This window comes from Thrips palmi, unplaced genomic scaffold, assembly GCF_012932325.1.
Source record: "Thrips palmi isolate BJ-2018 unplaced genomic scaffold, TpBJ-2018v1 HiC_scaffold_17, whole genome shotgun sequence".
Taxonomy (NCBI): domain Eukaryota; kingdom Metazoa; phylum Arthropoda; class Insecta; order Thysanoptera; family Thripidae; genus Thrips; species Thrips palmi.
This window is the reverse complement of record NW_023144626.1, coordinates 309,918-337,830: the sequence shown is the minus strand read 5'-3', so window position 1 is coordinate 337,830 and position 27,913 is coordinate 309,918. Positions and strand designations below refer to the sequence as shown.

The following is a 27,913-nucleotide window of genomic DNA, read 5'->3' as shown; positions in this document are numbered from 1 at the left end:
GGTTGCTGTACAGGTACAGACACCCCCCCCCCCCTCTCTCTCTCTCTCCCTCTTGGGGCTCCTCCCACACGAGACAGAAACAATGCCGCGGTTGATAGTCGGATCGATAAAGCGATGCAGCGAATAGCACCCGGCAAGTTTGTCACGCGCGTGCTGGTGGCCACCGCAACCAGATTCAAACGCCCCGCCCCACCCCACCCCACCCCGCCACGCCCCGCTCCGTCTCGCTCTGTCTCGCCCCGCCTCACCCCTACTCACCCAGCAGCAGGGGTCGTGTTAACAGGACACGGATTCTGCGAAGGAGGGTGCAACAGAGGGTGGTTCGGAGAAACGCCACTAGATAGATAGATAGAGAGAGAGAGAGAGAGAGAGAGAGAGAGAGAGAGAGAGAGAGAGAGAGAGAGAGAGAGAGAGAGAGAGAGAGAGGGGGGGGGGGAGATGGGGGAGAGACGAAAGACGCACACAGCTCAGGTGCTTTGTTGCACCTTTGTGTACGTGTGCGTGCGTGCGTGCGTGCGTGCGTGTGTGCGTGCGTGCGACAGGGTCGGCCCTCCCCCACCGCGTCCAGACGCGCTCACTCCAGCGAGGTTGCAATTTGTGCTATAAAAGAAGGCGCACCGGCGCGGATACGGCAAAGCTGAAGCCCCCCCGTGCGACGCGACGCGGCAGGACCTGGGCAGGACGCTGGATTCTATCTGAGTGGCGTGGCACGGCGCGGCGTGCGGCAGGACCAACCAGGACCGCGGTCGGCAGCGAGGCGCGCTCGTATTGTAGACCAGTCTACTCCCGCTTCGGCTTCGGCACCGACACACCGGCACACCGGCGTGGACTTCGCAGTGCAGGCCCGGGCCGGACTTCAGCGGCAACATGGCGAGGATCGAATTGCTGGTGAGTTTGCCCCGGTTTGCCCTGCCCGTGTTAGGGCAGGGACTTCAGCGCCTTGCCTTCAGCGGGCCGAGCTGGCCAGCGGACTGATTCCGAGAGTCGTTTTCGTCGCTCTGTCTCTCTCGCACCTATGCGGCATGCCCCATAAGTGCAAGAGAGAACGGCGAAAACGACTCAGGTTGGCTGCCCGGTCGCGGCGGACCGTATTGGGAAAGGGTTTTCGGGGCTGATCCCCGCTGATGAGACCTGCAGGGCGTACAGCGCACAGCGGCGGAGGCTTCGTAGGGTGGGGGTAGAGGGAGAGAGACTGATCCAATAATTTCACTGTGGCGTACCTGGCGAGCTTAAATACTGACAAAGCATAGGATCAAAAGAATTTTTTTTAGAAATGATAAAGCGACGCAGTACTATAGTAGCATTTCCTGGAATCATAATTTGTGGTATGGCGCCTCGTGTGTGTTTGTAAGTGTGTGCGAGTTTGTGTGTGAGTGTGTGTGCGAGTGGGTGGGTGAGTGTGTGTGTGAGTGTGTGGGTGAGTGTGAGGGTGAGTGTGTGCCCGCACGTGTATACCAGGGGTAGGTGGTGCGATTACATATGTGTGAGTTCTATGCGCGTGTGTCCCCCATGCCAGTGGGTGTGAATGTGTTGGGAGAGTCTGCGTGTGTGGGTGAGTTCAAACACATTTGCCCTGAGCCCGCCCAAAGGGCGCTAGCCAATGGTGAAGCGGGCGAAGCCACCTGACGCGGAGGGACTCTGGAAGGGAGCCGCTAACGAGCGTTAATCCTCCGCCCAGCACGTGTGTGGGTGTGTGAGTGTGTGTGTGTCTATGTGTCAGTGCGTGTGTCTGTGTGTCAGTGCGAGATAGTGTGTGTCTGTGTGTCTGTATGTCTGTGTGAGTGTGTGTGTGTGTGTGTGTGTGTGTGTGTTTTTCTGTGCGCGCGTGTGTATGACGGTGAGGGAGTGTAGTAAATGTGTGTGTAGATGTGTGTGACTGTCTATGAGAGAGTGTGAGTGACAGTGTGTGTCTGTGTGAGTGTGTGCTTGAAGCAGTGACGGCGACCCGCGCACACGCGTCTAGAGTCATTTCCTTGCCGCCAAATTACCTGGGCGTCTTTATTTTCACGGTCCGAGCGCCGCGCGGCGTCGGCGTCGGGCTTTCCGCGAGTGGCGGGGGCAGCAGTCTGATTCCGAGAGTCGTCTTCGTCGCTCTGTCCCTCTCGCACTTACGGGGCGTCCCGTGTGGGTGCGAGAGAGACAAAGCGACGAAAACGACTCTCGGAATCAGTCTGCGGGGGCTGGCAGGGGCGGGCGGCGGTGGGTGGCGGCGGCGCGGCGGGCTGCTTCAGGGGGACCGAGGAGGCTCCCTCTTAATACCCGGGGCTGGCTTCCGGTGCGCGAGGCACTAGACTCCGCTCGGCCGGCCACGGCGTTCCACGGCAAGGCGCCGCGGCCTTGCGCGGCCTTGCTACGAATTCGTCCGGGGCCGAGGCGAGTTTGACAAAGTCAAACGCGGGGGCAAGGCTGGCGGGGCTGGCGGGGCTGGCAACAGCAACCGCTCGGCGCCATTATCCTTCTGGACCAGCATGGCCGTGCCGGGGCAGCGCCGGGGGGCCCCAGGTGCCGGGGCCTCCTGGGGTGGGGCCGTGGGCTCCGGCCGAGCGGCGGCGGCCCCGTGCAGCGGGGCTCGGCGGGCAAAACCCCCCGACCCCCCGAAGCGAAGCAGGCCCAGTGCAGCGGGCGGGGGCTTTCCCCCGCGGCGCCCCCGTTGTAGCGGTCCCCCGTGGCCAAAAACCTTTGCGGCCGAAAAGCGCGGCGCTCGAGTCGCGGGACGGGAGTTTGCAGCGTGGCGGCGGCATTCCTGGCGCGATTTACCCCCGCGCCGTTATGCCGGTGGGGGCACAGTTGGCCAGAAGACGCGCTCCGGGGCCAAACCTTAGGCGCGTTGAAGCTCAAAGAGTTTCCCCTGAATGGGCTCGAACCGATCCCGTGTGGCCCCACCAATGGATTGTTCTCCGCACGAGGAATCCATTGGTGGGGTCACACGTTCGGTTCGAGTCCCATTTAGCGACTCTGGAGCTCAAAAGGCGTCGAGGATTTTGGCCGCCTTCTCCGGTATTCTGGCCCACTGTGGGCCGCTCCCGCTGCCTCTGCCTCTCTCGCACGGCTGCGAAGCGTCCCGTGCGTGCGAGAGAGACAGAGCGATGTGAGGGCTGTTCGCAAGCAGCCCGCCGGCGCACGCGCGGACGGCCCGCCCCCGGACGGTATGCATCCCTTCGTGCCGCGTGGCCCTCCGTCAAGCAGGCCGCCGCGCCGGGGAGTCGGAACCATGGACGGAACGACGGGGAGGGGCGGCAGAGGCTGCGTCGGCTGCACCACTTTCCCCCAAGGCCGCGGCGCGCTCCTCCACCCGCTCCTCCACCTGCTCATCCTCCAGCAGACTGATTCCGAGAGTCGTTTTCGTCGCTCTGTCCCTCTCGCACTCACGGGGCGTCCCTTAGGTGCGCGGGAGACAGCGACGAAAACGACACTCGTAATCCTCCTCCTCCTGCTCCTACCCAATCTGGTGCACCTCGCCGCCGCCGGCGCTGACGGCGAAGCCATTGATTTAATTGCGGCGGCGTGCTGAGCGCGTAGTCCAGAGTGCCACCGGTCCGCATGCCGCGGCCAACCCGAAACGGAGCAAGACGGTGCACAGTGGGCCACAAGACCGGCGGAGGCGGTCAAAACTCTAGTCGCGTTTTGAGCTCCAGAGTCGCAAAATGGGATTGAACCGAACCTGCGACCCCACCAATCGATTGCTCTAGGAACGAGGAATCCAATGGTGGGGTCACACGCGTGGTACGAGTCCTGTTTAGCGACTCTGGAGCTCAAAATGCGCCGAGAGTTTTGACCGCGTCCACCAGTCTCCTGGCCCACTGCGCGACGACGGCCTTGACCGCCACCGCGGGGATGACGAATCCCGGCGCACCTTCCTCCCGGTCGTCCTGGTCCTGGCCTGGCGCCGGACCGCTCCCACAGCACGTCCGCGTCATACGAGCCGAGGACGTGGCACTGCACGGCGTGGCGCGGCGTGGCGTGGCGTGGCGTGGCGTGGCGCGGCGTGGCGCGGCGCGGCCGCAGGACGACGCTTTGTGTGAAACCTTTATGGCGGCCGGCGTGTCACTCGACCGTGGCGCGTTCGCGGCGTTCGCGGTGCGGCCGGGCAGCGCGGCGACACGTCACGTCAGCGCGGGTCGGCCTTGGTGGCCTTGGCGGCCTTGGCGGGGTTCGAACGCGGAGAGGCACTTCGCATTGTTCTGCAAGGGCTGCTGCGGGCGGGCCGCGGCCGGCCCTGCCTCCGGGACGCGACGACGGCGGCGCCGGGAAGGGGAAGGGAGCCGCCGCACAGTGGGCCAGAAGACGGTGGAGGCGGCCAAAACTCTAGACGCGTTTTGAGCTCTAAAGTCACTAAATGGGACTCGAACCGAACGTGTGACCCCACCAATGGATTGCCTCCGGACGAGGAATCCATTGGTGGGGTCACACGTTCGGTTCGAGCTCTGTTTAGCGACTCTGGAGCTAAAAACGCGGCTAGGGTTTTGGCCGCCTCCACCCGTCTTCTGGCCCACTGTGCGCCGCCGCGCTGCCGTTCCGTGAGTGCCACCGTCACGTGGGACTAGGTTAGGCGTTCGGCGGCTCATCCGCACCTGCCGGTCGGCCGCTCTGTCTCTCTCGCACTGCACGCAACGCCCCGCGAGCGCGACAGAGACGACGCGTTCCTCCGGAACCGCCGCTGTCGGCGTGCTGGCGGTCCGGCGGCGGCGGCCCTGGCCCACTTCGTGATTCACTTCGTGATTATCGCGGTGTCCAGGAAAAGCCGCGGCTGATGATGCTTCGGATCATAACGGCACCCGCGTCATAATGTAACGCATCCTGGTGACCAGCGGGCCGGACGCGCCGAGTGCGAGCCTAGACTGATTCCGAGAGTCGTTCTCGTCGCTCTGCCTCCCTCGCCCTCATGCATGCAAGTGCGAGAGAGACGAGCTGACAACGCGCGGCGCGGCGCGTGGCAGTGCGGTTCAAAAACATCCTCGCCAACACCACGCGGCCGTGCCGATGTGATAATGTGATGCCGAGCGTGGCGAACCGCACGGGGGTTACCGGCCTCCGCCGCCTCCGCCTCGCAAAGCCCGTAAAGCCAACACAAGTTTGCGGCGTGCGGCCGCGGGGCGCCGGGCCGCGCCAGGCCGGGCCGCCTCGTTCCGGCCGAACTGGGGCCACCAAGTCGCCTGTTAATTAAGCAACATCAGTGCCGGCCCAGGTGCCTCCGCCCCAGGTCGGCGGGCGCTGACGGCACGCCCGGATGCGGGCCCTTCAGACCCTACAGGCCCTCAGACTGATTCCGAGAGTCGTTTTCGTCGCTCTGTCTCTGTCGCACTTATGGGGCGTCCCGTTGGGAGCGAGAGAGACAGAGCGACGCTCGGACGCAGCCCGCTGGCCCTTCAGGCAGTCTGTGGCACTTGGGGGGCTTCCGGCGAGCTTCCGCGGCCTCGGCCGGCCGGCCGGAGACGCTGGGGACCGCCAGTCTCACGTCCGTGTAGTTGCGGTCAGGGCCGCGGACGTACAGTGTACACTGCTCCCGGCCTCGGCGACGCGCGTCCTCGGACCATGACGTCACCGAGGACACGAAATCCGAGAAAATCTGACCCAGGACCTGGAGAGCTTTCTTTCCAAACTGATTCCTATGGCATTATTTTTGTGGCGGGTGTGCCGTCGTTCATTGGGGCCGCCGTTATTCACTGTGAAAATCCATGGCGGGGCGGGGCGGGACGGGGTGGGGCGTGGCGGGGCGGGGCGGGGCGGGGCGCGGCGGCGTGCTTACTTGCAGCCATGGAATATGCAAACGCCAAACTTTCAACCCGACAAGCTCAGCGAGGCGAGGGTCTTGCGGCGCCCTTGCACAACAGTGCGCCGCCGCTCTCGGCCGCGCCACTCCGAGGGCGCGGCGGCCCTTTTGCCAGGACCAGCGCGCAATTTGCATAACCCTCTCGATTCTATAAATTACAGCGCCCCCATTAAACAAAAGAAGTTTAACGATTTCGATTGAAAAATAACGTGCTTGCGCGCGCCCGGTCCGAGCCGAGCGTTATCGCCACGAGGTGTGGGCCCCCTATTCACCCCGGTGGACCGAGTCCGAGCGGCGTGCTCCGTCTCTCTCGCACTCACTGCGCGTGCCGCAGGGGTGCGAGAGAGACAGAGCGATGGGAGACACCGCTCGCAACCGGCCCGCTTTTGTTTACGATGTCTTGCTCTGCTGGTCGCTGCGAACGCGAACGGCGGAACATTTAGAAGGCAAGGGCTGGGGGTGATAATCCGCTCCACTGTATCACTCATCCCCCTCCCCTCTTTTTCTGGTGCCGTGCCGCCGTGCCGTTGCTAGGGGACCGAATATCGGTCCAGCGGCCTGCATTCCGCAGCCCGCAGAGCGGCGCACATGCCCCTGGAAAAAATAGGAAGTCATCGAGTTCGCCTCGCCGCACCGAGCCGAGCCGAGCCGAGCCGAGCCGAGCCGAGCCGAGCCGAGCCGAGCCGAGCCGAGCCGTACCGAGCCGAGCCAAGCCGAGCCACGCCGCTCCTGGGGATGAATTGCCGCCCTTCTCTATTCTTTGACGTCACACTACCCGTACGTCCTCGCACCCGCTCCCTCTCCTTTTCCGGTTTCCTCTCGGAATCCGTGTGATACAATGCAGTCACCATGTCACAATTTTATCCTTCAAGGCCAAACCGAATAAGCGCTCGCTCCGAGTGTGCGAATTTTCCTCTTCGTCTCTTTTGTCTCGTGTCTGTTGGCGGGGGAATGGATTTGAAATACGACGCATATGGTACGCGTCGCGGCGTAGAAGGCTGCATCCCGCAGCATTCGCCGCACCCTGCCGCACCCCGCCGCACCCCGCCGCACCACGCCGCACCACGCCGCACCCCGCCGCACCCCGCCGCACCCCGCCGCACCCCGCCGCATCGCGCCGTACCCCACCGCACCCCGCCGCACCCCACCGCGCCCTTGGAGAAGCAACCGCTGAAGATACCATCGGCGTGCGTGGTGTGAGAGCGGCGGGCACGCGGGGGCGGCGTAAACAAGGAGGCCCCGTACCCCATCCCCTTCTACTTAGGACCACCGCCGCCGCGCCGCTCGCCGCGAGTGACACCGTAGCGAGCATTTGTTGGCGGATAAGATCTGCCAGGCTTTGGCCCGGCCCGCGCGCCGTACCGAGACCGAGAGGACGGACGGATGGGGCGGAAAAGAAAAAGACGCCGCGGGCGGGAGTCGAACCCGCAACGCGCCCGGCGGCCGGGGCGGCAAACGGACAGCAACGACGCATAAAACAGTTTTAAACTGTTTTTGCGCGGATAATGGTCCGGGTGCGGCGCAGTCCGACGCGGCAGACTCATTCCGAGTGTCACTCTGTCTCTCTCGCACCTCCACGGGACGCCGCATGAGTGCGAGAGAGACAGAGCGATGAAAACGACTCTCGGAAGCAGGGTGAAGCAGCACGGCCGTTTAAAGGCGCCGTTACAGTGCAGCTGCACAGCCGGCACGGACGCACAGTGGGCCAGAAGACCGGTGAAGGCGGACAAAACTCTAGACGCGTTTTGAGCTCCGGAGTCGCTGAACGGGACTCGAACCGAACGTGTGACCCCACCAGGATTCCTCTTTCGGAGAGCAATCCATGGCGGGGTCACACGTTCGGTTCAAGTCCCATTTGGCGACTCTGGTGCTCAAGACGCGACTAGAGTCTTGTTCGCCTCCACCGGTCTTCTGGCCCACTGTGGGACGCCGTGGACGCGCAGAGACTGTGGCACTCATTCTCTTCTTTCCCACTGTTCGCAGGCGCTGCTGGTGGCGGCGGTGACCGTCTTGGCGGCCAAGGCCTCGGACGTGGCCCCGGACGCGGCCTCGGACCCGGCCGCGGTGCAGCCCGCCGGCGAGGAGCTGACGCTGGAGAAGGCCGCCCGCGCCAAGAAGGACGCAGGTCAGTTGGGCCGCGAAGCGCGCACCGGCGAGGAGGGCAGGGCTCTCGGCAGGGCCCCCAGGACGCTGGACTTGGCCAGCGCAGCGAGCGGCGTCGGCTGTGGTACGGATCATTTCTGTTGCGTCTGGCTGGTAGGCAACCCCAGTTTTTGCAGGATGTGCCCAGTTGTTGCCGGGTTGCCTATTACCTTGAGGGCGCCTCGGATGTGGGTAACCCCTGTGTGTTCAAGACACAGCTTCTTGGCATTTTGCCTACCTCAAAGACGCCCACTGCAGTGTTCGCAACGACGCACAGCTCCTTGGAGGGCTGCCGCGTGGGCGCCTGGGAGGTAGGCAATGAGGCAGTGTGCAAGACAAAGCTGGCTGCCGGGTTGCCTACGTCGAGAGCGCCTGGGAGGTAGGCAATGGGCCAGTGTGCAAGACACAGCTGGCTGCCCGGTTGCCTACGTCGAGAGCGCCTGGGAGGTAGGCAATGGGCCAGTGTGCAAGACACAGCTGGCTGCCGGGTTGCCTACGTCGAGAGCGCCTGGGATTTAGGCAATGGGGCAGTGTGCAAGACACAGCTGGCTGCCGGGTTGCCTACGTCGAGAGCGCCTGGGAGGTAGGCAATGGGCCAGTGTGCAAGACACAGCTGGCTGCCGGGTTGCCTACCTCGGAAGCGCCTGCGAACTGCCGGTTAGGCAGACACGCCGCCCTTCCGTGTCTTGCACACACACTCATTGCCTACCTCCCAGGCGCCTTTCCGCCAACTTTTCCCATTTCCCGGCTGTGTCCGCGCGCGGTCCTTGCAGTGTCCGTGCCGTGGCCGAGCCGCGGCCTGGCCGGGTCTTTGACCGGAGACAGGTGTATAATCACGGTCTTCTTATTGTCCCCGCGGCCCGCACGCGTGACGACAGACAGCAGCGCGGCAGACAGACCGATTCCGAATAGTGCTTTCGTCCGTCGTCGCTCTGTCTCTGTCGCTCTCTCACTCCCACGCGTCGCGGCGCACGGCCGCGAAAGAGACGGAGCACTTTTTGGCGACGAACTTGCAGCACGGCGACAGTGAGCGCGGGGCGGATGGCCTCTACAACGCGGACCCTTGTCGGCGTTGGGATCTCTCGCGTGGCCGCGGCGTGGCGGCGTTGGCGGTCCGCACACATTCGGCATTCGCACACAGCGGCCTAACGGGGCACCTGGTGCGCCAGAAAAAAATAACAACAACAAAAACGCGCACGCGAGTAGAAAACGCTCGCGGAATCTTGCGCTGTTTCGTTGTTGTTTGCCTTTTTTTTGCATTTCCTGCCGTATTTTTGGCCGGTTGCCAGGGGCGTCTATTTCTCCCCGGTGGCTCTAATGGCCTGCAATGGATAGACAAGCAGGCCCACGCCGTGCCCTGTGGACCGCTTCCGAGAGTTGGTTTCGTTGCTGTCTCTCTCGCACTCACTGGAGCGTCCCCTGTTGATGCGAGAGAGACAGAGCGACGAAAACGACTCTCGGAATCAGTCTGCTGGCCGCGCCCCGTCAGGCCGGAATGGCGCGGAAGGAGCTGTAGTGGGTCGATCTCACAGTCGGACGCCTTGTGTCGGCAGGCGTCCCGCCGCACAGTGGGCCAGAAGACCGGTGGAGGCGGCCAAAACTCTAGACGCGTTTTGAGCTCCAGAGTCGCTAAGCAGGACTCGAACCGAGCGTGTGACCCCACCAATGGATTCCTCGTTCGGAGAGCAATCCATTGGTGGGGTCACACGTTCGGTTCGAGCCCCATTTAGCCACTCTGCAGCCCAAAACGCGTCTAGAGTTTTGGCCGCCTCCACTGGTCTTCTGGCCCACTGTGCGCCGCCCCCGCATCCCACGCCAAACCCCTCGGCCCGCCTCGCGCTGGGAGCAGGAGGCGCCCCTTGGCCCCTGAACCTGAACACCACTCGAACCCAATCCGCGGCCAGGGATCGGCTTTCGCTCAGATTTCGTTCCTTTTCGAGGCGTGCTTTGAGTTGAAGTGTTTGGCCCAGTGCGGCCGCGTCAGTGGGTCGTTGCCCTGGCGGCCTTCGTTTGCAGTGTATTTACACTGGAGCATACTTTTACGCCTTTCTTCAAGAGTAGTTGCCCGTCCTTCCCCTCTTCCGCCTACATAAATGCATGCATTTCTTCTCTACTCTTGACTTGAAGCGCAAAGTCTTCGAGCGTACACTCCAAATTCGGCATGCTACGAAATTGGGCGCCTTTGTCGCCTGCCCCACTGTTAAGAGCGCCAAATGTCGCCCAGTTTCTGGGCACCTTTATCGCCCAGTCTCGGAGTGCACAAATCATAAAGCAACTTACCCTTAGCAGTGCTAATCTGGGCACCTTCACTGGTATTTCTAATGTGATAAGTTTCATACAATTTGCTGCTATAAAAAGGCTAGTCCCAGGCTAAAAAAACCATGGTCGTCATGGTGAATTTCCATGTCCATAGGGCTGTTCCCCATGGTGGAGGTTGTCATCCCCATGGTCAGCCGGGCTTCCCCATGGTGGAAGTCGGACCATGGGGAGAACCACCATGGTGCGGCGGTCTAGACCATGGTGGAGGTCTTCCCATAGTGATGGTCACCATGGTGGCGGTCGCACCATGGGGAATGTCGCCCTCCTCGTGCGTTGAAGTCTCCAGAGTTTATTCAAAAATTGTCCGTAACTTTTTAATATTTTGAGATAGAGAGACGCCGATAGCATCATCGTGCGTAGCATCGAATTTTCATCTGAGTCCGATGTGCCTGTTGCGTCAGGTATACGCTGGACACGTCCTTCATTCCCCATGGGGCAGTTCACCATGGAGCGGTGCACCATGTGCACCATGGGGCAGCCGCCCCATGGTGATCGCATCCCCATGGCTGGCCTCCCCATGGCTGGCATCCCCATGGTCCTGAACACCATGGGCATTTCTCCATGGGCAAAATATTGTGACCATGGTGAATCACGGATCACCATGGGCAGCCATCCCCATGGCCAAGCTCATGGTTTTTTTTAGCCTGGGGTGTGATTCCCTCAAATTATCGCATCTGTGGCAGCCATAAAAAATTATCGCACTAAAATTGCAATAAGTCCCTTAGGTTTTGGCCGGCCTAGGCCCAGATTATCACAGTTTTGGTGTGATAAAATGATAACTACACAAATAATGCGATAAATGCGCTAATGCAATACAATAATTATTGCACTTTTAATGCAATAACTTTTTCATGGCGCTACTAATGCAATAAAAATGTTATTGCTTTTTAAATAAGTTCATTATTACATTCGGAAAATCAGTGTTGTTCGTCCAGAAACTAGACCCCTGTGAATGCCCTACCATGGTAGAGGGCCAGATGCGGGCAGATTAGTACACCCCGAGACTGGGCGGAAAAGGTGCCCAGAAACCGGGTGACATTTGGAGCCCTTAAAAGTGAGGCAGGCGACAAAGGCACCCAGTTTCTGGGTATGCCAACTTGGAGTGCAGTTGTAATCTTGAATAAAGCGTACAACTCTTTCTTTAGTTTTACCAGTGTGGCCGCGAATCCGGGCGCGCGTCACGCCGTCCGTCGCGGCGCCCTTATGTTGCCGCGACTCTCTTGGTGTTTGCGGAACACCCGCCTCCACCCCGATGCCGCTGTTTGGCATTCTAAACAGACCCTGAGAGCTCCGACCGGCCGCGAAAAAAAAGACAGAGATCCCTCATCAAACGCGCTTATATTGACCAATGAAGCTGTGCTCTCTGTTCCAGGGTACCCCTACGGAGGGACCAGCTACAACGGCTACTCCTACAACAGGGGCTACAGCGCGTACCCGACAGCCCCGGGGTACAACGGCTATAACACCGGGTACAACACCGGGTACAACACCGGCTACAACCAGGACTGGGCGCGAACGTACAACCAGTACGACCCGCGCTACCAGTACCAGCAGCCAGGCTTCTACCCCACGGCCGCCGGCGCGGTCGACCCGAGGTACAACTACTACAACCGCGCCGGCTACAACACGGCCGGCTACCCCGGGTACTCTGGGTACGGCGGGTACGACGCGCGGACCACCGGGTACGGAGGGTACTCGGCGGGCTACGGCGGCTCCAGGTACCCCTACGAGGACCGGTTCTACAGCAACTACCCGTACAACAGCAACTACAACCGGTACCCCAACGACTACAACAGACGGACCAACTACGACAGCCGGTACGGCGGCTACCCGGGGGCCTACCCCGGCTACCAAGGCTACGGCGGCTACAACAACTACAACAACGGGTACAACTACAACAGCGGCTACGGCAGCTACCCCAACTACCCCGTCACGCAGGAGTACTACTACACCCCGGCCGCCAGCAACAACGTGTACAGCACGGGCTACAACAGCCGCTACCTCAAGAAGCGCGACGGCAAGGACCCCGCCGTCGCCGCCTCCGCCGAGGCCCCAGTGGCGGGCTCGGGGCCCACCCCCAGCACGCCAGTGGCGTAGCCGGGCGGAGCTACTCCACACTGCCAGCTCTTGCGCCTTTTCTACTTTTGTATGTTCTCGACGGCATTAAACTTGTACTAACACCCCAGTGTGGTTGCATTTCATATATTCCCGTGGACTCGGCCTCATAAATCACTTGGAAAACTCACACGATGAAACAAACGTCTCAGAAATACTTTGTTTTATGTTCAATGTACAAAATTACACTATACATGGGCACTGAAAGTATCCAACACGCTTAACCTAACAAATTATTTTGAGCATAAGTACGATAAAAACTTATGAATTTGAAAGAAAATACCGTGAACCACCTACTACAATATTTTTGCAAGCTTGCTCAAAATACTTTGTAATTATAATTAGAATCTTCTAGACTCAAAATAGTTTTAAAGGTTTTGAGAGTACTAACATTAATAGGACACTGTGACAGCTTCAGTGTCTGTTGACCATCACTGCTCAGTCTTTTCAAGGAACATTGATGAGAAAATCACATGATTGAACACAGAGATCCGCAAAACCCACAAGAAAATTAATTCTCGTCGCACAGCTCCCTTTCATCCCGTGAGCTGTCGTGGCGCGTCGTGGGCACAGTAAACCGACGGTGGCTCGGTTGAGGCTTCCTCAGCCCAGCTGCTCCACGAGGTCCTTGAGGTTGGCGCGCTCCTCCTCGAAGGGGTACCGCACGGACGGCTTGAACTTCTTGTCGGGCTCCGTGACGGTGCGGTACACGGAGTAGGGCGCGAACACGTTCTCGTCGCCGTGGCCGCCGAGAAGCCGCTGCTCCTCCGCGTCGTCCAGCGCCGCGCGCTCGGCGTCCCCCATGGCCAGGTACTCGGCGTCGTCGTCGTGCTCCACGGCGTCGTGGTGCACGGCGTGGCCCAGCACGGGGGGCTCGTCGTCGTCGTCCTGGAGGCCGCGGCCGCGGTGCTCCGGGGTGCCGCTGATGTACGAGTGAACGGGGTTCCGGAACTCGAAGTACGGCTCGCGCTGCTTGTGCTGCTTCATGCGCTGCTTGACCTGCTTGCGGCGCGGCGGCGCGCGCGGCCGGTGCAGCGTGGCGAACCGCTCCGACTTGGCGGCCTGGCTGGCCTGGCACTTGGAGGCGGGCCGCATCGAGTCCAGCAGCGGCGCCAGCAGCCCGGCCAGGATGTCCCTCTGCTTCTGGCGGCACGCGCTGCCGCGCATCGGCGCGGGTGCCACCGCGCTGGGGGTCTCCACGGGCCGCTCGTACACCTCGTAGCTCTCCAGCGGCACGTCGGCCATCTGCGAGTCCTCCTCGGACGACGCGCCGGGTCGGCGGTACGCCTCCCTGGAGTCGTGCCCGTCCTCCGTGGCCACCACCTTGAAGCGGCCCGTGTACGGGTCGTACTCGCGGACGCGGGGCGGCGGCGGCTCGTCGTAGTCCTGGCCGGGCACGCCGACGATGCCCAGGTTGGGCCGGTGCGGGTCGCCGAGCGTGCCGATCTCGACGGGCCTCTTCTTGGCGGCGGCCTTGGCGGCCTTGGGGCGCTGCAGCCGCGGCGGCGTGCGCTGCGCGCCGTGCACGGTGATGCTGGCGATGGGCCGCTCCGCGAACAGGCCACCCAGGTCGGCGCCGGCCGACGGCTTGAAGCCCTTCAGGGGGTTGCCGTGCGTGAAGGACGCGGGGGCGTTGAAGGGCCCGAAGGGAAAGGACTGGAACGTGTGGCCCGTGAAGGGCGGCCGCTCGTCGAACAGGCTGTGCGCGCCGTGCGCCGCGTTGTGCGAGTGGTGGTCGACGGCGTGCTTCTTGGAGTCCAGGGTGACGCGCGTGGACTGGTGCTGGCGGTAGCTTTTGCTGCGCGGGTGCGGCTGCACCTGCACCATGTAGGAGTACGACTTGGGCCCCGTGCCGGAGCCCGGCGCGAAGCCCGGCGCCACGCCGGTCCACGACGGCGAGGCCCCGAACAAGGGCGAGTGCACGAAGGCGCTGTGGGAGGCAGACGCCGCCGCGTCCGAGGCGGCGGCCGGCGACGGCTTGGGGGCAGGGATGCGCACGACGTCGTCGTCATCTTGTCGACCTGCAAAGCGGAAAAGCGGAGCCCAATTCAGAGGAAAGGCTTCAAGGCGCGAACTTAATTGCGTTGGCCGTTCACTCTCAAATTAAAGTGAGCACCTTTCGGCACCAGGCTGCCTTGCAGGCTGCCTTGCAGGCTGCTGTCCCAGGGCGCCGGCTGGCTGGCGGCCGCGGCGGCCCTCTGGCCGGGTCGCTGCGCTCGCTGCTCGGGGTCGGCGCGCACCGCCACGAGGAAGGGCAGGGCCGCGGCCAGCACCTGGACGACAAAGAGAGTGCAGTGGCAAAGTACAGCCCGCCGCCAGCAGACTGATTCCGAGATTCGTTTTTGTCGCGCTGTCTCTCTCGCACCCGTACGGGACGCCCCACGAGTGCGAGAGATACAGAGCGACGGAAACGACTCTCGGCCGCTGACATGTGCCGCACTGCGTGACGGCGGCTGTGACGCGGCGTGACGCTGTGACGCGGCGTGACGCTGTGACGCGGCGTGACGCTGTGACGCGGCGTGACGCTGTGACGCGGCGTGACGCTGTGACGCGGCGTGACGCTGTGACGCGGCGTGACGCTGTGACGCGGCGTGACGCTGTGACGCGGCGTGACGCTGTGACGCGGCGTGACGCTGTGACGCGGCGTGACGCTGTGACGCGGCGTGACGCTGTGACGCGGCGTGACGCTGTGACGCGGCGTGACGCTGTGACGCGGCGTGACGACACTGTGACGCGGCGAGACGACACTGTGACGCGGCGTGACGCTGTGACGCGGCGTGACGACACTGTGACGCGGCGTGACGCTGTGACGCGGCGTGACGACACTGTGACGCGACGCGGCGCAACCGCCGTGTCTTGTGCCGAGCGCTTGCATTTAATTGGAAAGGGAGGGGGAGGCACTTGTTTGAATTTTAATTCGGCTGCCTTGAGTCTCTGACCCGGTCGCATCACCACCGCACCGCCTTCCTCCAGCTGCTTCAGGGGCAGGAAGAAAAACAAGAGTGGCTCCGTGCTGTTCTCTCGTCGGCCTGTCCCTCTCACACGCGCACGGGACGGCCCATGCGTGCGAGAGAGAGGGATCTCTCACTCGGAATCAGTCCGCCGGCGGCCCTAGAGTGCGGTTCAGTGCAACGCCAGCCCGCGCACTTTCGTCGGACTCCAACGCGGCAGTGGGGATTTAAAAAAAGGCTTGGTAATCAAGTCGTCGTATCGATCTCGGTCTTACGCAAACGGATGCAAGGCGCTCCTTCCGGACCGGGCATAAAAATTGCCATTTTGCAACCTCGCCGCAACACTGGGGTCCGAAAGGCTACGAATTGGTGCAATCCGTTCGGCCCCCTTTTTCATCTCACCCATTGGCGTAACGACAGGCATAGGAATTTGTTTTAGCTAATTGTTGGGATATTTTTTTTTTTTTTGGGGGGGGGGGGGGATGGGTCGGGACGGCATGCCCCATGCAACCAGCATAAGGCACGCCGGAAATTGAATTGTGTACTGTGCATGGAAAGAACTGAGAAGTACGTCGGCCAAAAATTCCCACGGTGCACCAGTGCTGAAAGGTTTGCCAACCTCAGCCCGCGTACTCAGCAGTATATCAGCTTCGCGCTTCGCTATCGAGAAGTTGCCTGGCACGCAAGGCTGAGGTTGGCAGCCCTTCCGACACACTGGCGCACTGTGATAATTTTCACCCCACTTATGTCGTGGTGGCGCTCCTTACAGGCAGGACGCGGCGGGCCTTCATTTCTGCAGCTCGCTGCGCCACTGGAAGTCCATCTCGGCTACTTCCGGCACCACCGCACTGCAGCGCGCGTCATGTCCTCGTCGGTCCTTGTCACACGCCGAGGCGTCGCACTGCACTTTGCTCACTTCACTTGCAGGCACGCCAACGACAGCCGCACCTGTCCGCGGGCGCACCTCGCTCACACACACTCACACACACACAGGTCCGAACGTCACACATACACACATGAACGTCACACTTACACACACACACGGACGTCACACACACACGCACACTCGCAAAAAAAAACACACGCTCGCGACGTGACCGTCGGCACCCCTTTGTACGTGCTGGGTAACACTGTAGCACTACTGGCTAGTGGGCTGGGCGCTGGCGTTTATAGCCTTTGGGTTTCTCCCCTGATCCTGGTGGCCGTCGGACCCCGGACACCGCCCCGCCCCAGACACCGCACCTAGCCCCAGCCCCCGCGCCCGCCCCGCCCCGCCCCGCCCCGCCCCGCCCCGCCCCGCCAGCAGTTCTTCAACCGAAATCGAACCGGAAGGCGATTTGTCTCGCAGGGAGTCCGCGCTGGACACTAACTGTCCCCGCAGTTGCACAACAAGTGCCACGGCAGTGTGTCAGTGGTGCGCAGGGCCCGGCAGGGCGCCGCGCGGGACGAACCGCGGGGAAAGGGGCGGGAGGGGAGGGACAGGGGAGGGGAAGGGGGCGAAGGCAAAGGAAAGGGAATCAAACCGGTCAATTGAGCGTAGACACGGTGTGGGTGCCGCTTGTTTTCACGCCACCTCCCCCTTCCCTCCCCCCTCCCCCTTTTTCCAGTGACTGGATCCGGTGGCGGCGCGGTAATCCATTCCTATTGACATTGCGATGGCTGAGGCAACACTCATAACGCGACCGACAAAAAACGCGAGAGAACCCCGAAAAGGCATACCATGTATCAGTCATGCCCGCGCACGCCGCACGCGGCACGGCGTGGCGCAAGTGGTCGCTCTGTCTCTCTCGCACTTCAACCAGGCGCCCCATGAGTGCGACAGAGACGACAGCACTATTCGCAATGTGTCTGCTGGGGGCCCGGCCGTTTCCCCGCGGCGCACAGTGGGCCAGAAGACCGGCGGAGGCGGCCTAAACTCTAGACGCGTTTTGAGCTCCAGAGTCGCAAAGCTGGACTCGAATCGAACGTGTGACCCCACCAATGGACTCCTCGTTCGGAGAGCAATCCATTGGTGGGGTCACACGTTCGGTTCTAGTCCTATTTAGCGACTCTGGAGCTCGAAGCGCGTCTAGAGTTTTGGCTGCGGCCTCCACTGGTCTTCTGGCCCACTCCACTGTGCCGCGCCAGCCCGGGGCGAGGACGTATCGATGTTATTTGGGAGCCAAAAGAGAAACATTCGGGGAAAAGTAGTGGGAACAATAGACGCGTCGACACATCGCCTTCGCCGCGTGCAAAGGCAAAAGGGAATATTTGTTGCTGTTGTTTGTTTGGTGTTTGGGAGGCCGTCAGCGGTAAAACGTTTCGGCGATCAATTTCAATCTGACACCGCGTGCGCACCGCGCGAAAATGATAACTGCGCTCAAGGGCGGATACAGAGACGGGAGAGAGAGAGAGAGAGACGGGAGAGAGAGAGAGAGAGAGAGAGAGAGAGAGAGAGAGAGAGAGAGAGAGAGAGAGAGAGAGCTGCCTGACCCACAGGGGCAAAGTGCGACTTTTTGCCTACCTTTCAGGCAGTGGAGGAACTCCCCCCCCTGGCTGCGCTTCTTGTTGCGCGTCGCCACATCGGCCGCAGGGACTCGACAAAGGGACTGCGGCTGACGCCCCTCCCATAAAATTATTGTCTGTGGAGTTGTGGAGGCGAGAGACGGGTTCCCTTGAACATCTTTACTTATTCCTTCTTCATTGTCATTTATTATTGTTTATTTTATTTATTTTTTTGCGCTGGTGCCAGGAACGGCGAGGTATTGGACAGCGCAGCGGTGCGGTACCCACCGCAGCCTGCGCGGATGATTTGTCGATTTCAAATTATCGGTCACCCCGCGCGTCGCACGCACTCACTCTTATTGTCGCGCAGGGTGCCATGCCAGCCACGCCGAGTTGCTCCCGGGCAGCACAAGGGAGGGTTGTGTGGTTATTTGTGTGTGTGTGTGTGTGTGTGTGTGTGTGTGTGTATGTATGTAGTATGTGTGGGTGTGTGTGGGTGTGGGTGTGGGGGGGGGCGTATGGGCGCACAGGTTCATTAGGGTGACAACAGTGGCAAAGTACGTTATTCCGGGTCTGTCCCGTTGGCAGCATTGTGGCAAAGCCGATTCGGTGAGGGTTGGCAGCAGACTGATTCCGAGAGTCGTTTTCGTCGCTCCGTCTCTCTCGCTCACTCATGGGGCGTTCGGTGCGAGACAGACAGAGCGACGAAAGCGACTCTCGGAGTCAGTCTGCTCCGCCGTAATTAGAGGCGAGTGCGAGTGTGTTACACTGTGGGCACGAATGGCGCCGAGGAGGACTTTCCGACTCCGAAGGTATGAATAGTGGGTGTGCGTTGGTACCACTGCGTGGGCGCGGCGCTGCAGAATTGGCGCGGCTGGTGGGTGCGCCGGTCGGGGGGAAGGGGGGGGGGCAGAGCGTGGGAACTGGCGGCCAGCTTTGTAGTGGCCCTCCAGCACTGCAAGATGGCAGTGCCGCACCCTGTTCGTTCGCGACAGGCCGGGCAAGGTCGGGACTGTCCCAGGAGGCTGATCGTTTAGTCGCTCTGTCTCTGTCGCACTCATGGGGCGTGCCGCGTGCCGCCGGGCCGAGGGAGAGACAGAGCGACGAGAGGATTCTTCGGGTCCACTCGGCAGGGCCCAGCGCCGCCGGCGGGTTAGGCAACTCGTCTGGCGCCCGCGGCCAGTGGGTGGCCTGCCTCTCAGGCGGCTGGAATCAAAGCACTGCAAAGCGGCAAAACGTTCTCTACCCGGCCAGAAGACGGCAGTGGCATGGTGGGGAGGAAGTGGGACTGACGACTGAATAAACGGAGTCGGAACGTAAAGAAAACAGCTCATAATTCGCTTTTTATTGAGAACTTGTTCTTTTTCACAGCGCGAGTTGGCGGCGGACTTTCCGGGCTTCCTCCTTCACAGTGTGTCGAGGCGTGTCGAGGGGAAGCGTGTCATTTGAAGTAGCGATCTGCGACAAAGTCGGACAGGATCAAAATGCGCATCGCGTCAATGGACACTTCAAACAAAAACATCAATGAAAAACAATTTAATTGCCCGAGCATTCACAAGGGTCGTTCACTTATGACGTCACGTTTTCCCAGCGCTCTGTCCTTGTTGTTTCTTATGGATTGCTCGTGAGCGCAAGAGAGACAGAAGAAGCCACGTTATATGTGAACGAACCCGCTTTTCAATCACGCCGTTGTTTGTCTCACCTCCGAAGCTCGGTGCGTATCTCGACGCGCCGTACTGCACGACGCGGGCCTGGCCACCCGGGTAGGTGGCCTGGTAGCCGGACACCCCCGGCCCGTCGATCATTATGTAGCCGAAGCCGTCGGGGCGGATGGTGCTGGGTGGGCCACCCATACCGCCAAAGCCTCCGTAGCCGCCAAATCCGCCGAAACCGCCGTAGCCGCCGCCGTAGCCGCCGCCGTAGCCGCCGCCGTAGCCGCCGCCGTAGCCGCGACCACCGTAGCCGCCATAGCCGCCATAGCCACCATAGCCGCCATAGCCACCGTTGCCATACTGGTAGCGGCCGCCCCAACCATTACCCGTGTACATGCCGCCTCCCCAACCGCCGCCGCTACCCCACCCGTTGCTGTTACCCCAGCCGCGGTTCCAGCTCCCACCGTTACCCCAGCCACTCGAGCCACCCCACCTGTTACCTGAGTTACCCCACCCACCACCTGAGTTACCCCAGCCACCTGAGTTACCCCAGCCACCAGGGCCACCCCAGCCTCCGCGCCCTGAGTTACCCCATCCTCCAGAGCTGGGCCCACTACCCCAGCCCCCACGGTTCCCCCAGCCACTACCGCTACCACCCCAGCCACTGCCGCCCCAGCCACTACCGCCCCAGCCACTACCGCCCCAGCCGCTACTGCTACCACCCCAGCCTCCGCCACTGCCGCCCCAGCCGTTGCCGTTGTATCCGTAGCCGTTGGCGTAGGACTGCCGCACCTTCCGGGGCGTGCCTTCGGGGTGCACGCCGAGCTCCGGGTGGTCGCCGAGCAGGTTCTTGAAGTCGTTGGTCTTCTTCTCGTCCTCGGCGGCTCCGGCGAGCGACGCCAGTGACACCAACAACAACACCAGCAGCGGCAGGGCCTCCATCGCAAGGTTCAAGACTGATCCGGAATAGCTGCAATCAAGACGCGCGTGTTTACTTGCCGTGCTGTTCGGCCCATCGCTGGATCCAGAGTCGTCTCGAGGGAGGAGCAAAGTAGCACTTTTTGTCCTCTAACATGGGAAAAGTGTGGCGCTTTGCCTACCTTTCAGGTGGCTATCTAGAGGATGGGGTCAATTGTACTTTTGCCTCCTACAGGATCAGCCCACAGTGGACCAGAAGGCCGGTGGCGGCGGTGAAAACCCAGGATGCATTTTGATCTCCAGAGTCGTTAAATGGGACTCGAACCGAATGTGTGACCCCACCAATGAATTGCTCTTTGAACGAGGAATTCATTGGTGGGGTCACACGTTCGGTTCGAGTCCCATTTAGTGACTCTGGAGCTCAAAACGCGTCCGGGGTTTCCGCCGCCTCCACCGGTCTTCTGGCCCACTCTGCGGCGGTCGTCGTCGGCGTACTCACCTCCGCACTGACGGGGCGGCGCTCGGCGCTGCTCTCAAGTTCTTATCTCTCCGGGCTGGAGCGTCGCTGGAGCGTCCTCGCCGACTGAGAGGACGCGGCCGTCGGCGTGCTCGCTATATGCCCGATGCCGGCGTTGCCGCCGACGCCCGCGTAGTGCTTCCAGTCTCCCCAACCTCTCCGCGGATTTATGTGGCCGCCGTGCCCGTGATGGCTTTTCCGTACACGCGCCGGCCCGACCTTCGCGTACAATTTTGTTTAAATTCGTGGCTGGCGCGAGGCACCGCGCGCCGCGCGCCGCACGCCTCCGCGCCGCCCGCCGGCGCCTGGATCGATCACAGCGAGCACGGCCGCCAGCAGGCCGATGCCGCTCCGCTTTTGTCGCTCCTCACAGTGGACCAGAAGACCGGTGGAGGCGGCCAAAACTCTTAGACGCGTTTTGAGCTCCAGAGTCGCTAAATGGGACTCTAACCGAACGTGTGACCCCATCAATGGATTCCTCGTTCGGAGAGCAATCCATTGATGGGGTCACACGTTCGGTTTGAGTCCTGTTAAGTGACTCTGGAGCTCAAATCGCGTCTAGAGTTTTGACTGCCTCCACCGGTCTTCTGGCCCACTGTGCTCCGTCTCTCTCGCGCACCCCTGCGGAGCGCCCCACGAGTGCGAGAGAGACGGCGGCAGAAGCGGAGCCGAATCGTCCGGCTGTCGCCACGCACCACCATCGGCAATTGAACCTCCTCTTCTTCTCCGTTATGTCGGGTCGTGGCGGTGACTGCTGGACGGGACGGCCGAGGGACTCCGCCCCGCCATGGCGCGCCACTCCTTGGCCAGCCGGGCCACCACAGTGGGCCAGAAGACCGGTAGAGGCGGCCAAAACTCAAGACGTGATGTGAGCTCCAGAGTCGCTAAATAGGACTCGAACCGAACATATGACCCCACCAATGGATTGCTCTCCCAACGAGGAGTCCGTTGGTGGGGTCACACGTTCGGATCGAAACCCATTTAGCGACTCTGGGGCGCAAAACGCGTCTAGAATTTTGGCCGCCTCCACCGGTCTTTTGGCCCACTGTGCGGGCCCTTGGCGCCACGCGCCCTCCAAGCGTTGGAGGCCTCCATGGAGGCCGTGGTGAGCTTCATTGACGGAATCCGATGAAAGGCTTTGCTGGCCCGCTTCCCCCTCACGGACAAGCAGCACACTTGGCTGGCGGGAGAGCTGCCCGCGCCCCTCCCGGCCGTCAAAGCCCAGACTCACAAACCGCCCCATTCAGAGTCGCGCGCGCACATACCCAAACAGGACCACCCCCCCCCACACACACACACACACACACCACCACACCACCACCACCACACCACCACCACCACCACCACCCCACCACCACCACCACCACCACCACCACCACCACCACCACCACCACCACCACCACACACACAACATACCGACTCAAACTCCTTACTTTGAAATTTTATTTCCGCTGTGACGTTTCCTTTTAAAAGTTAGCACGTATCGCTTCTCTTTTCGTTTCCTTTTTTTGTCCTCTTCGGGGTTCCGTTCCGCTTTTTCATTAAAATCGGGGAGCGCCGCGTCGCTTCGTCCGTGGCGGCCGCGCGGCCTCGGCGTGCCGAAAAGTGCTTCTCCTCAGATGTCGTCCTCCGCGTCCGTGTCGAGCGCGCCCGTGGTGGTGTCCATGCCGACCTGCGGAAAAACAAAATAACATTTTGTCAGTTTCTTGGCGGAGCGCGCAACGCGTAGCGCTGCTCCATTATGGCCATAAAGCCGGCGCACACGTCTGCCTAGAAATTGGTCGGCCTGCCCTGCAGACTGATTCCGAGAGTCGTTTTCGTCGCTCTGTTTCTCTCGCACCTAGAGGGGAGGCCCCACGAGTGCGAGAGAGACAGAGCGACGAAAACGACTCTCGGATTCAGTCCGCTGCCGGAGTCACTCCACTGCTGCCTTGTAATGCCATCCTGGAGGCTCGCCGTCAGGCTCGGAGCGCAGACCCATTTTCTAGCCGCGGCCTATGACTGTTCGTCAGACTGTTTGTCTGGCTCCAGGAGGCTGCTTCCCAAACGGCGCTTCGTCGCTCCTCCCCCCGCGAGTGCGAGAGAGAGACAGCGCGTCGAAGCACCGTATCGGAATCTTCCCGCTGTGGCGGTTGCCATGCGTGGCGCGGCGCTGTTCACGTGATGACGCGTTTCGGCCGCCAAATCGAGTTTGAAGCGCGGGTTAACCAATGCGGCGTACTTCGCCTGTAACCGCAGTACGGCCCACGCTGAGGCTGCCCTTCCCCGCAGGCTGCATGCAGGCCTGGAGGTCGCTTACCTCGTCGTAGTCCTTCTTCAAGACGGCCAGGTCAGCGCGGACCTCTATGAACTCACCCTGCTCCAGGACGGCCAGGTCGCTTACCTCGTCATAGCCCTTTACCAGGATGGCCAAGTTCTCACGAGCCTCCATGAACTCGCCCTTCCCCAGGACAACCAGATCGACTACCTCGTCGGAGTCCTTCTCCAGGACGGCCAGATCGCCTACCTCGTCGTAGTCTTTCTCCAGGATGACCAAGTTCTCGCGAGCCTCCACGAACACGCCCTTCTCCAGGACGGCCAGATCGCCTCCCTCGTCGTAGTCTTTCTCCAGGATGACCAAGTTCTCGCGAGCCTCCACGAACACGCCCTTCTCCAGGACGGCCAGATCGCCTCCCTCGTCGTAGTCTTTCTCCAGGATGACCAAGTTCTCGCGAGCCTCCACGAACACGCCCTTCTCCAGGACGGCCAGATCGCCTCCCTCGTCGTAGTCTTTCTCCAGGATGACCAAGTTCTCGCGAGCCTCCACGAACACGCCCTTCTCCAGGACAGCCACGTTGCTTACCTCGTCATAGTGCTTCTCCAGGATGGCCAAGTCCTCGCGAGCCACCATGAACTCGCCCTTCCCCGGGACGGCCAGATCGCCGGCCTCGTCGTAGACCTCTCCAGGACGGCCAGGCGTCGCTTACCTCGTCGTAGTCCTTCTCCAGGGCGGCCAGGTCCTCGCGGGCCTCGATGAACTCGCCCTCCTCCATGCCGGCGGACGCGTAGTGGTGCACGAAGGCGCGCTTGCTGAACATGAGGTCAAACTTGCGGTTGAGCTTCTCCCAGGCCTCCTTGATGGCCGTGTTGCTGGACAGCATGGCGACGGAGCGCGGCACGGGGGCCAGGTCGCCGCCCGGCACCACCTGGGGCGGCTGGTAGTTGAGGCCGACCTGGCGACAGCGAGGAATGTTGCTGTTGCAGTTCAGACAGTTTTTTGGAAGCCGCGCCGCGTGAAGCGACGCGCATTCTTGCCGCGCAACAATTAGGAGCAACGCGCTGCGCGTGTGAATCCAATCCAACCTTAATCAAAGAGTCAATCCGTTGTTTCCCCCGACAATTAGCGATGTCGCGTCGAGAAATGATGAATTGCAACGACTGTTCCTCTTTTTCCCAACGCGCCTCGCGTGCGCTGGCATAGCGGAACGGGCTGATTCCACACATTCGCTCTGTCTCTCTCGCACCTGGGCGAGGTGCGACGCGAGTGCGAGAGAGACAGAGCGACGAAAGCCTCGCTCTGGTGGCCGAGCAAGCCTTCATTCACAAGCGCGCGCGTGTCTCATTCATAAACATGGCAAAAGTCGCAGCAGCACCTGCGGGCTGATTCCGAACAGTGCTTCGTCGCTCTGTCTCTCTCGCACCTCTATGGGGCGGCCCGTGAGTGCGAGAGAGACAGAGCGACGAAAGCACTGCTCGGAATCAGCATGCTGGCGAGCGGTGCGGGATGACGACGACGACGACGCGGCCTGCAGCAGGAAGCAGAGCAAGTACCTTAAACCCGGTGGGGCACCAGTCCACGAAGCGCACGCCCTTCTTGGTCTTCATGTCGGTGATGGCGTCGTTGACGTCCTTGGGCACCACGTCGCCGCGGTACAGCATGCAGCAGGCCATGTACTTGCCGTTCTTGGGGTCGCACTTGACCATCTGGCTGGAGGCCTCGAAGCACTCCGACGTGATGTCGGCCACCGTCATGCTCTGGTGGAAGGCGCGGTCGGCCGACACCACGGGCGCGTACGTGGTGAGCGGGAAGTGGATGCGCGGGTACGGCACCAGGTTGGTCTGGAACTCCGACAGGTCCACGTTGAGGGCGCCGTCGAAGCGCAGCGAGGCCGTGATGGAGGAGACGACCTGTGGGCAGAGAAGGAACGTCTAGCGCCTGGCGGTAGGCCACCCATCGTGCGCCGGCGTGCCGGACGGCCGCGGCAGGCGCGGATCCAGGTACGAGGGGGGGAGGACAATTGCCCCCTCTCTCCCCTTTTGTCTCCTAGATAGCCGCCTGAGAGGTAGGCAAAGAGCGACACTTTGTCCATGTAAGTGGACAATACATGCCACTCTGCCCCTTCCTCAGGCCGACTCATTTGGGTCGGGCGGCAGGCACGGATCCAGGTGGCGATGAGGGCGTTCCCCCTGGAACCCGTCTCTGGATCCACCCTTGAACGGAGACCCGCTCAGTGTGGGCCGAAAGACCGGTGGTGGCGGTGGCAAAAATTCGAGACGCCTTTTGAGCTGTAGAGTCGCAAAGCAGGACTCGAACCGAACGTGTGACCCCACTAATGGATTCCTCAATCGGAAGCAATCCATTGGTGGGGTCCGCGGTGGGGTCACACGTTCCGTTCGAGTCACATTTAGCGACTCTGGAGCTCAAAACGCTTCTAGAATTTTGACCGCCTTCGCCGGTCTTCTGGCCTACTGTGCCTTGGACGGCCGGAACCGCACCTGGCTGATGAGGCGGTTGAGGTTGGTGTAGACGGGCCGCTCGATGCCCAGCTTCTTCCTGCACAGGTCGTAGATGGCCTCGTTGTCCATCATGAAGCAGCAGTCCGACTCGGTGATGGTGTTGTGCGTGGTCAGGATGGCGTTGTACGGCTCCACCACGGCCGTGGACACCTGCGGCGACGACGCTCAGGTCTAGCCGCGGCCTCCCTTTCGTACTGCAGGCTGATTCCGAGAGTCGTTTTCGACGCTTTGTCTCTCTCGCACCCATAAGTACGCCCCGTACGTGCGAGCGAGACAGAGCGACGAAAGCGACTCTCGGAATCAGTGTGACGGCAAAAAGGGCCGCACTTGTGGCGCGGGGTAGATGACGAACTGCAGCTTGCTCTTCTTGGGGAACTCCTTGCTGAGGCGCTCCAGCAGCAGCGTCGTGAAGCCGGAGCCCGTGCCGCCGCCGAAGGAGTTGAACAGCAGGAAGCCCTGCGGACGTCACCCCCCCAAAAAATACATAACAACGTGCACGTTTGTAGGAAAGGGAAAACAAGGCGTTGCACAGTGGGCCAGCAGACCGGTGGAGGCGGCCAAAACTCTAGACGCGTTTTTAGCTCAAGAGTCGCTAAACGGGACTCGAGCCGCGCGTGTGACCCCACCAATGGATTCCTCGTTCGGAGAGCAATCCATTGGTGGGGTCAAACGTTCGATTCGAGTCCCATTTAGCGACTCTGGAGCTCAAAACACGTCTAGAGTTTTGGCCGCCTCCACCGGCCTTCTGGCCCACTGTGCGTCGCCGCCGCCGGGGCTCGAACCTGCAGACTGTGGCACTGGTCAGCCAGCCTGCGGACGCGGTCCACCACGTCCTCGATCATGTCCTTGCCGACCGTGTAGCGGCCGCGGGCGTAGTTGTTGGCGGCGTCCTCCTTGCCCGTGATGAGCTGCTCGGGGTGGAACAGGCCGCGGTACGCGCCGATCCGTACTTCGTCTGCAAACAAATATAAACAGAGGTGAAGTACTTGTACAATTTTGAGCGTGGACTCGTACAATTTAGTGCGTTCGAAATTTTTCGAGCAACTTTGTACGAATTGCACGCATGTACAAAATTTGTCAGACTCGTTCAAATTGGATGGCCAGTGTACACAACAGTGTATGTTCATTGGAAATGAATAGAACATACGCTGTTCTGTGTGGTGACAAGTGAATTGAGCAAAACGATTTTTTTTTGTCAATTTTAGCGAAAAAACACGAAAAAACACACGGTTTTATCACTGAGGCGCGCGCGCGGCTGGACTCACCGACCACGGTGGGCTCCAGGTCCACCATGATGGCCCGGGGGACGTGCTTGCCGGCGCTGGTCTCGCAGAAGAAGGTGTCCCTGCCCGAGGACTCGGAGGGCGACATGAAGGGCGCGGGCGAGCCGTAGGGCGCCAGGGACGACCCGAAGGGCGAGGTGCAGGGCGCGGCCAGCAGCGACGCCGTGGCCGAGGTCGTGGACGAGTCAGGGGCAGACTCGGACCGCGTCCCCGACGGCGCGATGCCGTGCTCCAGGCAGTACAGCTCCCAGCACGCGTTGCCCATCTGGACGCCCGCCTGGCCAACGTGGATGGAAAGGCACTCCCTCTGCCGGGGCAGAAATGAGAAAGTTTCGTCGAAACATCCCTGGTATTCGAGTCACTGAGTCACGGGGCGGGACGCGGCGCGGGCAGGCAGGGCCACTGCAGGGCCACGGCAGGGCAGGGCCCCTGGGCTCCGACTCCCACGCCGAATTCCGGTCCCGTCTTCTCTCTTACCATTTTGCGATGTTTTCTGTTGCTTCTTTTTAAAAGTTTACAATTTTTTTGGTTGGTTTTTGTCTAAATATTTCTTTTTCCTTTAGTTACTGAAAATTTTGCATGTCTGGCCGAAAGGGTTTGGTGGACTGTGGGGGCTGTCGGGGTTGCTATGGAACCTCGGCCCGGCACAGTCTCATTGTAACCGGGCCGGCCCGACCCGGCCGCGGCCGGGCTCTTGATGTTGTTGTTCCTCTGTTGTTGTTGCTGTTGATGATAGTTGGCTCCCCGAGTCCCAGAGCGCCCCTTCGCCCACCCCCTCCCCCTCCCCACCCACAGCTTCACATTAGTCCGCGAGCGTGCTTGCAGCGGTTAACCCATTGCACTAAGCTAGTTGCCCAAAGAGGATGGGGTCGGCCTGGGATTTGCCGCCCAAATCAAGGGGCCCTAAAGTCTGTTTGTGTGATGGCGTGTTGGGGGTGGTGGGGGAAGGGGGAAGCACAGAGTGAACTGAATTTTTACCTTCCAAG

The 27,913-nt window shown here is 61.3% G+C and overlaps 4 protein-coding genes across 4 annotated transcripts; 1 reads left to right on the top strand and 3 right to left on the bottom strand.

The window, feature by feature from the left end:
* The first annotated feature begins 647 nt into the window (after nt 1-647).
* On the top strand, nt 648-12,410 carry LOC117643399 (prisilkin-39-like). The gene is made up of 3 exons (XM_034382265.1): nt 648-888; nt 7,754-7,895; nt 11,604-12,410. The coding sequence occupies exons 1-3, from the start codon at nt 868-870 to the stop codon at nt 12,326-12,328; spliced, it is 888 nt and encodes a 295-aa protein (XP_034238156.1). The 5' UTR covers nt 648-867; the 3' UTR covers nt 12,329-12,410.
* A 539-nt stretch (nt 12,411-12,949) lies between these two features.
* On the bottom strand, nt 12,950-15,703 carry LOC117643923. Its single transcript, XM_034383109.1, has 2 exons — nt 15,700-15,703; nt 12,950-14,367 (listed from the first exon to the last, which is right to left on the bottom strand). Exons 1-2 carry the CDS (start codon nt 15,701-15,703, stop codon nt 12,950-12,952), a joined length of 1,422 nt encoding a protein of 473 aa, XP_034239000.1.
* Nucleotides 15,704-19,093: 3,390 nt separating this feature from the next.
* On the bottom strand, nt 19,094-21,038 carry LOC117643525 (glycine-rich cell wall structural protein 1.0-like). The gene is made up of 3 exons (XM_034382452.1): nt 20,851-21,038; nt 19,484-20,403; nt 19,094-19,239 (listed from the first exon to the last, which is right to left on the bottom strand). Exons 2-3 carry the CDS (start codon nt 20,373-20,375, stop codon nt 19,223-19,225), a joined length of 909 nt encoding a protein of 302 aa, XP_034238343.1. The 5' UTR covers nt 20,376-20,403; nt 20,851-21,038; the 3' UTR covers nt 19,094-19,222.
* On the bottom strand, nt 20,960-27,556 carry LOC117643524 (tubulin alpha-4 chain-like). Its single transcript, XM_034382451.1, has 9 exons — nt 27,405-27,556; nt 26,910-27,234; nt 26,427-26,599; nt 25,972-26,100; nt 25,624-25,794; nt 24,679-25,035; nt 23,835-24,080; nt 22,302-22,540; nt 20,960-21,087 (listed from the first exon to the last, which is right to left on the bottom strand). The coding sequence occupies exons 1-8, from the start codon at nt 27,405-27,407 to the stop codon at nt 22,484-22,486; spliced, it is 1,461 nt and encodes a 486-aa protein (XP_034238342.1). The 5' UTR covers nt 27,408-27,556; the 3' UTR covers nt 20,960-21,087; nt 22,302-22,483.
* Between the last annotated feature and the right edge of the window lie 357 nt (nt 27,557-27,913).